Here is a 15874-nt window from a genome sequence, read left to right on the forward strand (position 1 = left end):
GACGTCAGGACGCAGCACGCTCGTACAGAGCTCGTACGCCTCTAGGGCGGGGCTGGCTGGAGGGAACGCAGGCGCATAGCACGCCCTAGGGCTGTTTCCTGTTGCTACCCCCTCCCGCAGGACCTCGCCCCGTCCAACAGGCAAGGCTTTGCTGCCACTGTCCCGCCTGGCTCCTCCCAAATGAAGAGGCGTTGTTCACTAGCGTGTTGAAAAGACGTGCTTGTCATTCTTAATAAACAACTAGATTAAGAATACATAAGAGAAACAGAGTGGTATCTTTATATGATACACAAGTGTATGTTACAAGAATTCCATCAGGCACAGAAGCCTCTGGTTTAAGGCCTCAATGTTAGGCCAAAAAAAAAAAAAAAAAAAAAAGACATGGTAAAGTTTTTACTTTAACATCTAAAATGTCACTTGTCATAAAGGAGGGTGTAATAGAAATTGTCTTTAATAAATCATAATTGAAGTTCCCCTCATTTTCCTTCCATTAAGATGCTAGGTTTATGTCTGAGCATGAAGAAAGAAAAGACCATGGCTCCCCTGTGGTCAGCGAAGTCTGCCAGTCAGAGTGGAAGCCAGCTGGGGAGATTCCCTGGAGGGTCCATCCATCATTAATTCCATCTTTCTGGAGGAAGGGAAGGGGCGACATTTCTCCTAACAGTCCAAGCCCTTTCCTCAGGCCCCACACACAAAAAGTCAGCCAGCAACTGTCTAGGACATCTGGCTCTCAGGAAACCCATAGCCCCCATGGGCTGAGAAGTCTGCCACAGCAGGTTTATGAAGATGCACAGGGGGCAAAGTTTCCTTTTACATTTGAAATAGAAGCAGTCTGAAAGGGTTCATAACTACACCAATAAAAAAAGAAAAGAAAAAAATGGAGGCCTCTTCTTTAGTGTGAAAGTGTCCGTTTTTTCCTGGATGGTCTCCCTTGCACCATGGCTGAGGGATCTCAGTGCATGGTGCTTGCGTTGGCCACCGCAATGGCCTCCTGAATTTCTCGTATCACCAGGATCCGAGTCAGCATCTGTCCCATCTGCTCTCTGCTGATAGGCTGGACTGAGTACCAGATTGGGCTGTTGGGGGCCACCACCGGCTCGGGCGTCAGGTAAAAGGTGTCATTCCGGCCTTTCACACTCTGGGGGCTGAAGAATACATGGGTAAAAGCTGGGTAAAACCACCATGATCTCAACCCTCCCACCATGAATCTCCTGAACAGATGCTATCTGCAAAAGACGGGAAGCTCTGGAGAGCATGGTGGCACAGCTCCTAAATTCCATGCAGCCAACACACACTACCTCTAGTCCCTTTGGAGTTACTGCAAATGCCAGTGTTAGGCTGCCCATCTTCTGCTCCTCCCTCACACACTGCCAGGTGTGATTCCTCTGACTAGGGCTCCCGGGGCTCATCTACTTGAGTCCAACCATATCCCACTCTGAACGAATTTCAGCACCCAGAAAGTCTATTTCCGAGTCTTTGCTTATGTTGTTGTTTCCTCTACTCCATCCATTGATAATTCCTCAACTTGATCTGAGGGACTCTGACTTCTCGGCTTGGCTATGATGCTGGGGCCTTTACCTGGACTCACACCCCCTCAGCGTTGTGCTGTGCTCCTCTTAAGTACTGAGCACATGCCATCCTCTAACAGTTATTCATCCACTGATTCAAGATTTATCAAAGGGCTACTGTGTGCCAGGCCTGCACTAGGTGCTGATATTAAAAGAAATGAATAAGACCCAAGAGTCCCTATATTATGGAGTTTACAGGTAAGAGGGGAGACAGACAGCAATTAAACAGTTACATAAAGACAAAGAAAATAACAAACAGTGGTAAGGGTTACAGAAGAAACAGCCAGAGGGAACAGGCAGGGAATTTGGAAATGCTTCCCTAATAAAGCTCTTTTAAGGATGGATAGGAGCTAACTAGCTAAACAGGCAGGGGGTGGCAGGGTTTGCCCAACAGCAAAAAGTTCTGTGCAGAGGTCTTGAGGAAGGGAGAGCATGATGCCCTTCAGTGGAGAAGAGCCAGTGTGGCTAGAGAGCCAAGAGCTACACGGACACGAGGTTAACAAGGGAGAGTACATGAAAGGCCCTGCTGGCCACATTAGGATTACAGTCTTTCCCTGTAGAGTAAAAGGAAACCACTAAAGGTTTTAATCTAAGTAACACGGCAAGACCTACAATGTAGAAAGATCTTCTGGCACTGCTGTTAAGACGATATACCAAACTGCAGGGGCAAGAGAGAATGAAAGCCAAGGAAAGGAGTTCCCCTTAGATTGACAGTGTTGGTGAGAAAGGTCAAGGCCAGGAAGATGCAGGGCTATGCTCAATATGTGACAGAGGCAGCCTCTCTGTACTGTCCTCCCTCTACTTTCATCCTCTCTCCATGAAAGTGAACCATCAGGGAGCAGTGCTGGGCACATGCTTTGGGAAAACCAATAAGGTTGCTTCTATATTTAGCTTTTCAGAAGTGTGTTTTTACTCTGCCTGTGACTAGAGAATGCTTTGGCATGCGCGCATACACACACACACACACACACACACACACACACACGTCACCCAGTCACAATAAAGCCTCCTCACCATTTAAAGAGGTAGAAATCGTAGAGCTTGATAGGACATCTCAGTGGATTCTCTGGATTTTCCGTCTGTTCTGCATACATGTCATCTGTAACTATAAAACATACCCCACCACCACCACAGACATGGCATCAGACTGCCTTTACTCGGGCTCAGATTAGAAACCTTAGGCTTCCAGCCATCCCAACCAGGAAATACTGGGAAGGAAAAGGGTGTGAGGCATGGGCAGTGAGTATGAAAGGAAAAGGCAGCTATCATTTCTGGGGCGTCTCTGCTTCTAGAAGAGTTTGAAGTTTATGGCTGGGGAGAAGGGAATGGAAAATTCCTATCCAGCAAATCCCAATCTTCACACTCATTACTAGTCCCCCAGGCACAAGGGCAGGGCAGGACTAGTAGCACCTGTTTCTGCAACCCCTACCTCTTTCCCCTACCTTTCTGGCCAGTCTGGTGTATCCCAAGTGCCTTCAGGTACCGAATACTCGTGCTTTTATCCTTAGGATTAGAGGGGTTCTTCTTTGTCTGTCGTAAGACCTTGGAGAAGGCCAGCTTCATGTGCTGGTCCACTGTCTTCAACAGGAAGTATCTGCACCACAAGTGAAAGCAAGGCAAAGGGAGGGGTGCCAGGAGGAGACTGTGACTTACCCTCCGCCATCAGGGCTTCAGAGGAGCCACTGCCCACACTCCCAGAATCTGGGCAAGCCCACACCCAAACACACTGTCTAGTGGAGGAGTCTTATCAAGACTGATGGTAGGGATCTGGCAAGGCTGTCTGCCTCACTGGTCAGCACACAAAATGTAGCCAAGTGGGGCTGAAGGCTTTCAGTAGCTCAAAGGCTCTCAAGTATATGTCAAAGGTATTAGAAGTCCATCTGGATAGTTTCTACCCTCTTCACTGGGTAGATGCCAGCAGTGGCTAAGCATGGAGCCTCTAGAACACTTACTTGGTGTTAAAGAACATGAGGGTGGTCAGCAGGGTGGAAGGGGAGTGAGCGCCGAGCTGCTTGCACTCCCACAGCATCTCCTCAGTCACGTGGCTGGGCAGGACATAGCCTAGGAGGAACAGAGTACTGCTACAACAAGAGGATGGCAGGCAGTCCCTCAAAGGTGCAGGATGGGAGGTGTGAAGCACAACAGGACCACACAGGAGTACAAGCTTAACTGGAGAAGTCTTCCTGGGATATGGCAGAATCATCTGGAAAGCTTGTTAAAACACAAACAGCTGAGTCCCAACCCAAGTTTCTGGGCAGGACCCGAAAATGTGTGTTTTCAACAAGTTCCTAACACCATACTTTGAGAACCACTGCCCTACATGATCACTCTCACCTGATGTTAATTCTTCCTCTAACTGCAGATTAATATGGGGTAGAAGGACATCCCTCAGAAACACCCAAAAGTATGAGCCAACCTCTCTGCATATATGCAAACTTCTCTGAAAAGAGGGTACAGAGCTTTCATTATACTTTCAAAGGTATCCAGGCCAGGGCCCAAAGAACTGGTACACATGCCCGTTTGCCCTTGTTAAACTTCTCATGTCTTCCATCTCTAGAAAGCAAACCCATTCTCATCCCCTTTGGAAAAAGGGGAAAATGATATTCAGATCTATTATAGGTTTCCTCCATAGGGCAAGTTTTACAGTAAGACCCTGGTTCATAAGCTAACTGAAAGCTGGACAGGGGCTAAGGCAGTGGTTTGATCAAGAGCCCTGGGCAGGCAGGTCTACACCAAAGGAAGATGAGACCTGGGCTGATCATCAAGCCCCCTTCATATGTTCATTCAACAGTCAATGTCCAAGTGTATGTGTGCCAGGGACTGAGGCCATGATGAAACAGCAGCAGACACCAGCATTCTGCAGGAGTTTCAGGATTCTCCAGGCAGGGAGTGAGGGTGGCACTTCTTAGAAGCAGGGGAATGATCTGCCCAATACATTCCTTTTCTCTGTTCTTGCCAAAGCTGGCCCTCTGACTCCATTAGTGCACTTCCATCTCTTTAGGGAATGTCGGGCTCTACTATTCTATTTTGTGGCCCAATGGCAATGAGATAAACTTCCTTGCTCTCAGACAAATCTTAAGCGGGATGAGTGACCGAAGATAGCCCTTCTCAGGGAGGAGGGAAGGCCAGCCCTGAGAGTGGCCCCAGGCATACCGTGGCATGCCCTATTTTCCCTGGGTTCACTCTGCCACCCGGTGTCACTTCCCTATAATCACTTCTTAACAACACAACTTAAAGTGAACTTTAATGCCTGAAAACCAGAACTCCTGGCATGGGCAAAAGGAGATACAGATGGAAACAACATATAAAAGTCTCATAGTTCTGAATCTGAACTGCAAAGCATCAAAATGATCTATTTTATATTAATTTTTTTTAGTTAGGCCTAGAAACCCAAGGAGCAATGAGCACCCCTACCATCCAGACTGTGATAATGAAATACCATTTAACACTGAAAAGTACCAGGCTCCATGGAGAACTGATCAATTCCACATTGGGTGACAGAAAATGTCCAGGATAAGCCTGGAACATTCTGGCAAACCAGAAATCAAGGAAGTAGGGTCATGTCAAATGAACTTAAGAGCCAATTTAAAGAGGCTCCAAATGGCCAAAGATGGGACAATTTGTGCATCATTAAAGATAACAAGTGCAATGAATTGAATCATATTAAGTATGTTTAAATTAATTAGCTCACAATGATTCTTTAAATCAACAAAAAAACCCCAGCTGGAGGAAGCTGGTGAACCAACTCATTACTGTGAAAACTACTAAACAAAGAAGAAGAAACAAGTCCTTATCCTGTCTCTTCTATACAATCTATACTGCTAGGAATTCAAAGAGTTCATGAGGGAAAGTTTCTCTTTGTATTTCAGCTAATAATGAAGTGATAACATTAGAATACCACTGCTTGCAACTCCTCATGAATTAATGGATCCAGACATTATGGGCACCTGATGGAAGTAAGTAACCCATCTATGATGTAACCTTGCCAAAAAGAAAATACACAAAAAAAACAAAACTTGATTAATCAAGTCTTTATATGCAACTACCAATTAACTGTAAATACAGGGGACAGAAGAATATGTTAAATTACAGCATGGAGATATAATAGCAAAAATTAGACTTTTTAAAAGGCTATTTTCTTCCATAAATAAATTGCAAGAAAAATAATCACAGGGGAAATTAAAGATTAAAGCTAAACATTACAAGGTATTACAGCAATTTCAACGTGCAGACCTCATCTGCACCTTGACTCAAACAAATAAAATTCTGATATTTATGGAACAATTAGAAATTCGAACAAAGGGTAGAATTTGATGACATTATGGACTTATCTTTTTTAAAAAAAGTATAATAATGGCATTGTGGAATGTCAATAACATTAAAATATTTATGGATAAAGTGTCTGGGATTTACTTCAAAATAACACGGTGCGGGGAACAGGCAGTGTATCTATGGAACAAGATTTGCCACGGGTACATGGGAGTGTCATTAATTTATTCTGTTTATTTTTTATGTGCTTGAAATTTCCATAATAAAATGTTTTAAAAAGCAAACTTTATATAGCCACACTTGGTTTGAAATTTTGCAGATCACGTACAGTGATTCACTTACTCAGGTGTCTGTTCTAATGACATCCCCTCAGAGAGGCCTCCCTCCTAATGTACCCGTAATACTTTCCATTCTCTGTGCTTTGTTCGTCAAAGCACTTAATTATCATAAATTAATGTGATTATTTATACAGTCTTGCCGGTTAGACTGTAAGCTTCATTTTGTTCACTACTGAATTATATTATGTACACCTGGAACTGCCTGGCACATAGTAGGCACTCAAAAAATGTTTAAACAATATTTTTTTTAAAAGGTTAAGCATGTAACTATGACGACAAATGTTAACTAGACTAAATCACTTTGCAATATATACATACTGTATCAAATCATTGTTGTACACCTGAAACTAATATAATGTTATATGTCAATTATATCTCAATTTTAAAAAAAGATTAAGAAAAAGTTAAACATACATTTTATTAAATCCAGAGCCAGGATTAAAACTCAGATATTCGTGTGGACATAAGGTTTTCAACTCATTTGGGTAAATACAAAGAAGCATGACTGCTGGATCCTAAGGTAAGAGAATGCTTGGGAATTCAGCCATTCTAATAGGTATATAGTGGTACATTACTGTATGTATGTATGTATGTATGTATGTATTTATGCATGCTGTGCCACGTGGCTTGTGTAATCTCAGTTCCACGACCAGGCACTGAACCCGAGGCACGACAGTGAAAGCACCAAATCCTAATTAGTAGGCCACCAGGGAACTCCCATCACTGTTCTAATTTGCCATTTCCTGATGATATATGATAAATATCTTTTCATATACTTACCTGCCAGCTTCTTTGGTGAGGCAACTGTTCAGATCCTTGACCCATTTTTTAATTGGGTTCTTTGTTTTTTTATTGTTGACTGTTAAGGGTTTTTATATATTTTGGATCCCAGTCCTTTATCAGATATGTGTTTTGCAAAGATTTCCTCCCAGTCTGTGGCTTGTCTTTTCATTCTCTTAACAATGTCTTTCACAGAGGGTAAGTTTTTGTTTGTTTGTTTTTTAAATTTTAATAAAGTCCAACTTACCAATTTTTTCGTTTCACAGATTGTGCTTTCTGTGTTGTATCTAAAAAGTTACCAACAAACCTGAGGTCACCTAGATTTTCTCCTATTTTATCTTCTAGGAGTTTTTATAGCTTTACATTTAGGTCTATGATTCATTTTTTTTTTAAATATGTGCATATCCAGTTGTTCCAGCAGCGTTAGTTGAAAAGACTATCCTGGGAATCCCTGGTGGTCCAGTGGTTAGGACTTGGTGCTTTTCACTGCATGGCCCAGGTTCAATCCGTGGTCAGGGAACTAAGATCCCGCAAGCCACATGGCGAGGCCAAAAAAAATAAAAGAAAACAAAAGACTATCCTTTCTCCATTTAACTGCCTTTGCCCCCTGGTCAAAGATAAATTGGTTATATTCGTGTGGTTCTACTTCTGGACTCTCTATTCTGTTCCACGGATCTGTCTATTCTTTCACCAAAGACCTGCACACAATGTTTACAGCAGCTTTATTCATAATTACCGAAACGTGGAAACAACCAGAATGTCCTTTAATAGGTGAATGGATAAACAAACTGTGGCACATTCATAAAACGGAATATTATTCAGCAAAAAAAAGAAATGAGCTATCAAGCCATGAAAAGACATGCAGGAGCATTAAATGAAGTTATTGAAAGAAATTAACACTAAATTATTCTAACTATATGACATTCTGGAAAAGGCAAGATTATGGAGACAGTAAAAAAGATCAGAGATTGCTAGAGAGTCAGGGGAACGGAGGGAGGGATGAATAAGTGGAACATGGGGGCTTTTAAAGCAGTGAAACTTCTGTATGATACTGAATTGTAGATACATGTCATTATACATTTGTCAAAACCCACAGAAGATACAACCCAAGGAGTGAACTCTAATGTAAACTTCAGACTTTAGTTAATAATAATGTACCAAACATTGGCTCATCAATTTTAACAAATACACTACACTAATACAAGGTACTAATAATAGGGGAAACGCTGTGTGAGGGAGTATATGGGATTCTCTGTATCTCCTGCTCAGTTTTCCTGTAAACCTAAAACTGCTCTCAAAAATAATTAAAAAAAAAAAAAAACACCTCAAACATTCTACTGCGAAACTCATGTTCTTTCCAACACAACATGCTGCCCAGGTTATCCATGGGTAAAGCAAAAATTATGTTCTATATATGTAGAATGTATATTTAAACATAAAGGGAAAAAAAACTCAATATGTAATATAATTAACCTACAGATGAAATAGTTTATAATTCTTAATTTTTGCAAGGATTCTAATTTGAATCAATAAATTTTAATAGGGAAAAAAAATGGAGTAACTACCCCACACTCTGCATGCCCCTGTGTCCTTGCCACACTGGAACCAGCCAGATTCTCTGTCTGGTGAGCCACGTCAGGCCAAGCAGCACAGACTGATGTTTGGTGCCTGGGATTTATAGCCTCCTCACCCACAGGCTATATCACAGCTAGCCACACAAGTAGCTGATCTTTTTTTTCCCCCCAGGTGATCTTTTTAAAACCCAGGTGCTAAAGACATCCAAGGACTAGGAAGATTCTTACCAAGTGGAGTGACTCGGGGCTGAACGTCCTTCAGAACTTCATGCAGCCACTCCGTGAATCGAACATAATAAAGATCGGAGAAAATGTCATCAACCCGTCCATTTTCAAAAAGATACTAAAAGAAAAATAGTCAATAAAAGTTGTCGGTAGTCTCTTGGGCAAGTTGTTGTGGGGAAGCAAACATTTTTCTACCAGTACTCTCACGTCTCCCTACCCATTCCTCCCCCATTAACAAACCAACACACCAAGTCAAAACTGTCCAGCAGGGACTTCCCTGGTGGTCCAGTGGTTAAGAATCTGTCTTCCAATGCAGGGGACTTGGGTTCGATCCCTCGTTGGGGAACTAAGATCCCACATGCTGCGGGGCTACTGAGCCCATGCACCACAACTAGAGAGAAGTCCACACGCTGCAACAAAAATCCTACGTGCCGTGACAAAGAGCCAACGCAGCCAAATAAATAAATTTAAAAAAAAACTGTCCAGTGTGCGGCACTTTCACAGTATACTTCAGCATGTGAACTGACTCTCACAACACTCTTGAGATTGGGTCAATGGGGCAGATTTTGTGAATGCTATTTCACCCAAGCAAGGCATTGTCTTGTGGTAGCAAAAATCACGATGTGGGCTCCAGGGCCAGCCTCTTATTAGCTGTGATATAAGTTTAGTAACTCATGGGAGTCTTTTAACTTTGGGGGCTCAGTTTCCTTGTTTGTAAAAGGAGATGACTGTGCCTGCCTTCCAGGAGTGAGAGAGCATGGAATGAGACAAAGCATGTAGAGCATTTCACCCAGTGCTCTGGGTGACTGGTTAAGAAAGAGGAACAAATTGGGAGATGGGCTTTTCTCAGGCCTAAGCAACAGGGTGAGTCCTAGTTAGCAAGTGTTCTTCCATCATACTGTGGGCTTCTCCACAATAGCATTCAAACACTAAGAAATCCACCTCTGCTCTCCTAGACTGCCAGTCCTAAAATGAATTTCTTTGTTAATCTTTATCTTAGATGTCCTGAAAACCTAACTACAGTTGTGTATTCTAGCTAGACACTTCCAAATAATTATTTTGCATTAATGCAGGAAACAATGAGAAGACAAGCTACATGTCAGCACGAGACTTTGTTATGGATAAACTGCTTTTCTGCAAACTACATGTTTACTTTAATGAAAAGGGTTATATAAATGTTCCATGATAAAAAAAGGCTCTAAGGTAATATATCAAATATTTTAATAGATGTTTCTCTAGATAGTGCGATTATGATGATGTTTTATTTTTTAAAGTGAACATGTAGATCTTTTCCAATTTTAAAAAACATACATTTAAAAATTCACTATATAGTTAAAAGAGAATGTCTTTATTGTAACCACTTGCCTGTCATTTTACTAATTTGACTACCCAGCAAATACCCAATGGGAACACAGCTCAAACATGTTCCTGTGAAGTTCTGTTTCCTACCTTTTGAATACACAGGAAAATATAGTACAGCACATCTGGGTCATAGGGTTCACCTTCTCCATTTCGAGCTTCCCGTGTCATTAGACAGAGCCCATAATTCAACTCGGCCACAGCAGAAGAGATGAGATCTTCCTGGAATCGCAGCAACTGACGCCCTGCAACACAAGCCCCAGAGGTGAGTGAGGGTCCTGGCAACAGCCGTCCCTTTACTGGTTGCTCATATCCCTGGAAGGAGGTTTCAGAGCAGACACCACCCATGAAGGCGCTGAGATGAAAATGGTCACTTGTATCTACGATCAGAACTGGCCTACAAAGACAATAATCCTGTTTGCCCTATTACACAAAGGGTTTCCTTACCAAAATCCTTCCTACCTCATGTATCCCCCCAATTATTATTAGGACCAAGACATGAAAGCAAAAACACAAAATCCACCCTCTGTAATATGAGGAAGTATGTGAGGATAATGCTAAGGAAGAGGGCCCCTGAGTGCACTCACTAATTCATATCTCCTCCCAGAAGTCTCTCTGTCCCAGAAATCCATGTGTACAAAAATGCCTGATCTTGGGCAAACCCCACAAATTCTGCTCATTTATAGTAGGTCCGGCCTGCTTGTTGCTTGTCTTGAATTCAGCATACTATTTCAGATGGTGCACCCTAGTGCCCAGAGAGCCAAGGGACACCACTTTCCTGCCATTCTGTCCTCCTGCTGCTTAAGTACCACTGCATTTTTGCCAGAGTCCAACCCTCTTTCCCTCCCAAACACTTACTCCCAATGGGCGCCAGTCTGTTTTGAGCATCCTTCTCTAGCTCAGCGTTCTTGGTCTGTGCCCAGTTTTTCCATACTTCAAGCCCTTCTTCTGGCTTCAGAGAATTTGGAAGCAGAAGTTCTGGGGAAGGCTGTGGCTGTGACTGTGGTTCAACTTCAGCAACTTGGACAGTTTGAGCCTATGAGAGAGAAACCATCAAAATGTGTCAAAAGGCCTTTTGGCAAAACTGCTGGAAAAATGTTACTTATAGTACAAAACAAAAAACAAATGTACCATACTAATGTTAGATGTTAATAACTGCAGAAATTGGGTGTGGGGTTTATGGAAATTCTGTAATTTTTCTGTAAGTCTAAAACTGTTCTAAAAAAAAAAAATCTCAAAAAAAAAAGTTATAGTTCTTTTAATTAAAAAACCTCTCTTCTTGCTGTCATACTTCCAAGAACCTCTGGAGTTCCATTCTTTACTCCAGAGACAGCAAAGACTAGTGCAAAGCTCCTTAGTCTTGGCTGTACTTTTGAATCTCTGATTTTTTTTTTTTTTTGTGGTATGCAGTCCTCTCACTGTTGTGGCCTCTCCTGTTGTGGAGCACAGGCTCCGGACGCACAGGCTCAGCGGCCATGGCTCACGGGCCCAGCCGCTCCGCGGCATGTGGGATCTTCCCGGACTGCGACACGAACCCATGTCCCCTGCATTGGCAGGCGGACTCTCAACCACTGTGCCACCAGGGAAGCCCTGAATCTCTGATTTAAAAACACCAATATCTGAGCTCCACCCCAGAATCTCTTTTTAAAGAGGTATCAGTCTTTTTAAAACCTTCCCACGTAAAAAGGCAATTCTAACGTTTAGTCACTGCTCAGAACTTACTGGCACAAAGCACTGCTCATCAAACGACAATGCGCAAATAAACCCCTTGGGGATTTTATTAAAATGCAGATTCTGATTAGAAAGATCTCAGGTGGGACCTGAGATTCTGCATTTCTAACAAGCTCCCAAATAAGGGAGCTGGTCTGCAGACTATACTTTGAGTACCAAGTGTCCAGACTGTTAAACTTGGTTGCACCTTAAAATCATCTGGCTGATTTTAAAAAAACACCCATGCCTGGGCCTTATCCACAGAGATTCTGACTTAACTGGTCGAAGGTGGAAGCCTGCCAGCAGTATTTTTAAAAGCTCTCCAGGTGATTCTAATGTCCAGTCATGGTTGAAAATCATCCTTCATGTTCCTCTCAATAATACTGCTTTGGCTCATAAGGACGTTTTCTAGAGACAGGAGGCACTGTTTTATCTTCCTGCCTCCAAAGGAAGAGTAGTCCCATCCTCAATGGTCTGACAGCCAAACCATGCAGCCAAAGGGGCAGAGAATGTCCATGATCTTCAATCACAATCCTCATCAGGCAGGACAGACACCAACACAGATACAAAGCACAGGTTCTTGGGTCTCACACATCTATCTACATTGTGAACAAATTCCCTTGAGCAATTTTCCATGCCAGGGCCTACTAAAGGGCTGAAGAAAGCCAAATCATTCAAATTGAAGGCAAAATAATTTATTCATGACACAAATTTGCTTATCAATAAATAAAAATAAAAACTACCCTACTAGCTTTGATATAAGATAGATGATCAAACAAGGAAATAAAGAAATACCAGTGCTAGGCCCTTAAATGTCTGTCAACCCTGGAGCTCCCCTCTAGACACACTTCTCAGTTCAACTACCATTCTCCTTGGTGAGTCTCAACCACCTTCCCAGTTTAGATCTCCATGTTTGTGGAAATGATTGCTAACTCTGTGACTCTAAGCTAGACAGCCCCTTAATATACCCAGTGGGTACTGTACATCTCCAACTGAACATCTGAAAGCCACCTCACATTAACATCTACGGAGAGAATTCATCACTTTGCCCATCCAGAAGTATTCTCCTCAGAGTTCCCTCTCTTACCTTGTTCAATGGCAACACCATCTACCCAAGCTAGAAATCTAGTAGGAGTCTGACTGGGTAAGTAGGTGGGGGCCAGAGGATGTAGGGCAGTGCTTCTCTGTCTTATTAGCCAGGGTCCCTTCACTGTGTGCCTCCACCCACTACATGTAACACTCCTAATCATCCTGACAACGAAAATTCTTCTACACATGTTCAAATGTCTATCAGTGGGTAGGGGAAGTAGAAGTCTCATCCAGGTTGAAAACTACTAATTCAAGTAAGGCCTTCTACACTTGGTGTAGAGTTTTTCCTATTTGTAATGGAGACCTTAAAAGAGTTTTAAGTTGGGAAGTGACATAATCTTACATTTTAAGGAAATTATTCTTGAGCTGTAGAAAATGGATTAAAGAGCAAAAGTGGAAGTAGGTGCTGGTGGCCAAGACCAGGATGGTGGCAGTGAAATGATTTAAGAGATTCTGAGAAGTTTGGTGGTAGAATCAATGTGGCTTGTTGATGAATTGACTGTGAGGAGTACAGTAAAGCAGACTCAAGGATGACTCCTGGGTTTCTGGCTTAAACAAATGGGTGGATGATGGTATCACTTTTTGAGATGGGATAGTATTTGATAGTAGTAGAGGGGATGCTAATGAAGTGCTGAGATATGTTTAACAAATGCAAGTAAATAAATAAGTAGGCTGCTGAATGTATGGGAAAGGTCCTAAGGGGAAAGGTACAGTCTAGGGATAAAGATCTGTGTGTTAACGCAGTACATGGTATAAGACATGGGCTCTAGAGCCAGCCTGTCCAAGGCTGAATGCCAACTCTCCCACTTACTAAAAGGTGGCTTTGGCCTTGTTGTTTAATCTCTCTGTGTCTCAGTTTCTTCATTTGTAAAATGAAGATAGTAGTACACACTTCTTAAGGTTGGTGTGAGAATTAAATGAGTTAATATATGCAACACTAAGGACAGTGCCTGGCAGATAGTGTCAGTGATTATCACCTTCTGCAGCAGACATCTAGAGGATTCTGAAAATCATGACAATGGAGAGAAATCCCTTAGGGAGAAAAGAGGATTAGTACAGAGCTTTGAGAAACAACATGTATGGCTCAGACAGAAGAGAAGGAGGCTTCAGCAAAGTCTCCTGAGAAGGAAAAATAACCAGTGGGGTAGGAGGAAGACCAGGAGTGCATAATAACATGGAAGTCCAAAGGAGAGTTTCAAGAAGGCAGGCATGGTCTATTGTGCTGTGTGTTGCTATAAGTGAGATAAAAACAGACACGTCTGTTGGATCTGGCCACGGGGAGGTAGGTCACTGATGACCTTGACAAGAGCAGACCCAGTCATGAGTTGAAGGGAAAACTGGTTAGCAAGTAGAGTCAGCCTGTGCAGATAATCCTTTTGAGAACTCTGGGAATAAAGTAAAGTGGAGAAATAGGGGAACAGATGGAGGTGGGTGTGAGGTCAAGGGAGGGAGGTTTAACCACAAATCTGGTTTTAAAGATAGGATATAAAAGAGCTTTCAAAAAGGGTATGCCAGGTGAAGGAACACATCAGCTCTCCTTAGGGTTCAACTCACATCACAGCACAATTATCTTCCCATGGGCTACGAGGGCTCCAAGGGCAGACTGTCTTATTCACCTCTGTTTCCCAGCACCTAGAACAGAGCCTGATAAGGAGAGCAGAGGGATATTTGTGGTGTAAATGGACAAATTCATCTTTCCTGCATGATGGGTATTCTTCCCAATTTTTCTTTTTCTGGTAATAACCCTTGACATACGTCGCTATAAGACTTTGCCAAAGGAGACACAGCCTCTGAAGAACATGAAGAACGCTAAAATGAACTCTAGAAAAATTTTCCTGCTGAAGGGCCCAGATGTGCAAATTACAAGCAGAGCCCAATGAGCAACAAGAGTCCTGAATTGCAAATTGGAACATCAGGCCCAGGAGAGCAGAGGAGAGGCCTGATATGCTCCATCCCTGTCAGCAAAAGGTCAGCACAGAGCACCATTACAAGTCTCCTGTCTGGTCTCTCCTACATGCAATCAATTCTACACACCAGTAATTGATTCTTCTTATTACCACGACTCTTAGGATTCTGGAAAATTTTCCTACCACAGATTGTATCAGCTCTTCACTTCGGGAAGATGGCAAATCCTCTCCCATGGTTCTCCTCCTCTCATGTTAACCTAGGCCATATCACTTGTGTCCACCCCTGGCTCTTATTCATCCTGCTCCATCCTTCGGTCAATCTAAGCTATAAACTAGAGATCAAATGCCATTTTTTCCACAAAGATATCTCTGCTGACATTTAACCTAGATTGATTCCTGAATTCCCAGCTTGACTTTGTGTGTGTAGCACACGTTGTCACACTTGATTATGCTGCTTTATACTTTACAGAAACAAATCATATGTTCTCACTTCCACTACACTATAAGCTACCCGAAGCAATGACACTGTCTTGTTCTACTTCTAGGCCTGACAGCTGGATATTTAATAGGTCCTTAACAAAGTCACTTAAGATTAACATACTGTTGCCTCTGTGAAACCACTCGGTCAGCTTTTGCTTACCCAATCATTTACGTCTTGAGTTTCTGAGTGTGGTCCCTGGTCTAACAGTGCTTTGTTTGTGCCAGCTCCCTCACATGCATTCCCAGAGCTCCTGTGCTGAGGCACACTACCTTCACCAGTCCCATGAGACCAGAGGCCCTATATCCACTCTAAATGTCTGCTAGACAAGGGACCAGAAACTTTACTAACAGTCTTAAAAGGTGGATCTGTGATAGCCTTAAGAAGATTAACAATTAGAAAAGATAAAAGAGCCAAGCAATTTTAAAGTTAAAATTTCAACAGTTCTGGGCTTTCCTGGTGGCTCAGTGGTTGAGAATCCACCTGCCAATGCACGGGACACGGGTTCGATCCCTGGTCCGGGAAGATTCCTACATGCTGCAGAGGAACTAAGCCTGTGCGCCACAACTACTGGGCC

The 15874-nt window shown here is 42.7% G+C and overlaps 1 protein-coding gene across 3 annotated transcripts in view; it reads right to left on the bottom strand.

Moving 5' to 3' along the window:
* Positions 1-204: 204 nt before the first annotated feature.
* The window catches only part of QRICH1 (glutamine rich 1), a 54389-nt gene continuing 38719 nt past the window's right edge, over positions 205-15874 (bottom strand). For all 3 annotated transcript variants that reach the window (XM_022573201.3, XM_022573203.3, XM_022573204.3), the window contains 7 exons: positions 10972-11149; positions 10204-10358; positions 8758-8872; positions 3521-3629; positions 3011-3162; positions 2583-2673; positions 205-1145 (listed from right to left, as the gene is read on the bottom strand). In XM_022573201.3, coding sequence (XP_022428909.1) covers positions 953-1145; positions 2583-2673; positions 3011-3162; positions 3521-3629; positions 8758-8872; positions 10204-10358; positions 10972-11149 — 993 coding nt within the window. In that variant the 3' untranslated portion in view covers positions 205-952. The remainder of the gene's footprint in view (positions 1146-2582; positions 2674-3010; positions 3163-3520; positions 3630-8757; positions 8873-10203; positions 10359-10971; positions 11150-15874) is intronic.

This window comes from Delphinapterus leucas, chromosome 10, assembly GCF_059928025.1.
Source record: "Delphinapterus leucas isolate spDelLeu-1000000601 "Yukka" chromosome 10, BTC_Dleu_Yukka2, whole genome shotgun sequence".
In the NCBI taxonomy this organism is placed as follows: Eukaryota; Metazoa; Chordata; class Mammalia; order Artiodactyla; family Monodontidae; genus Delphinapterus; species Delphinapterus leucas.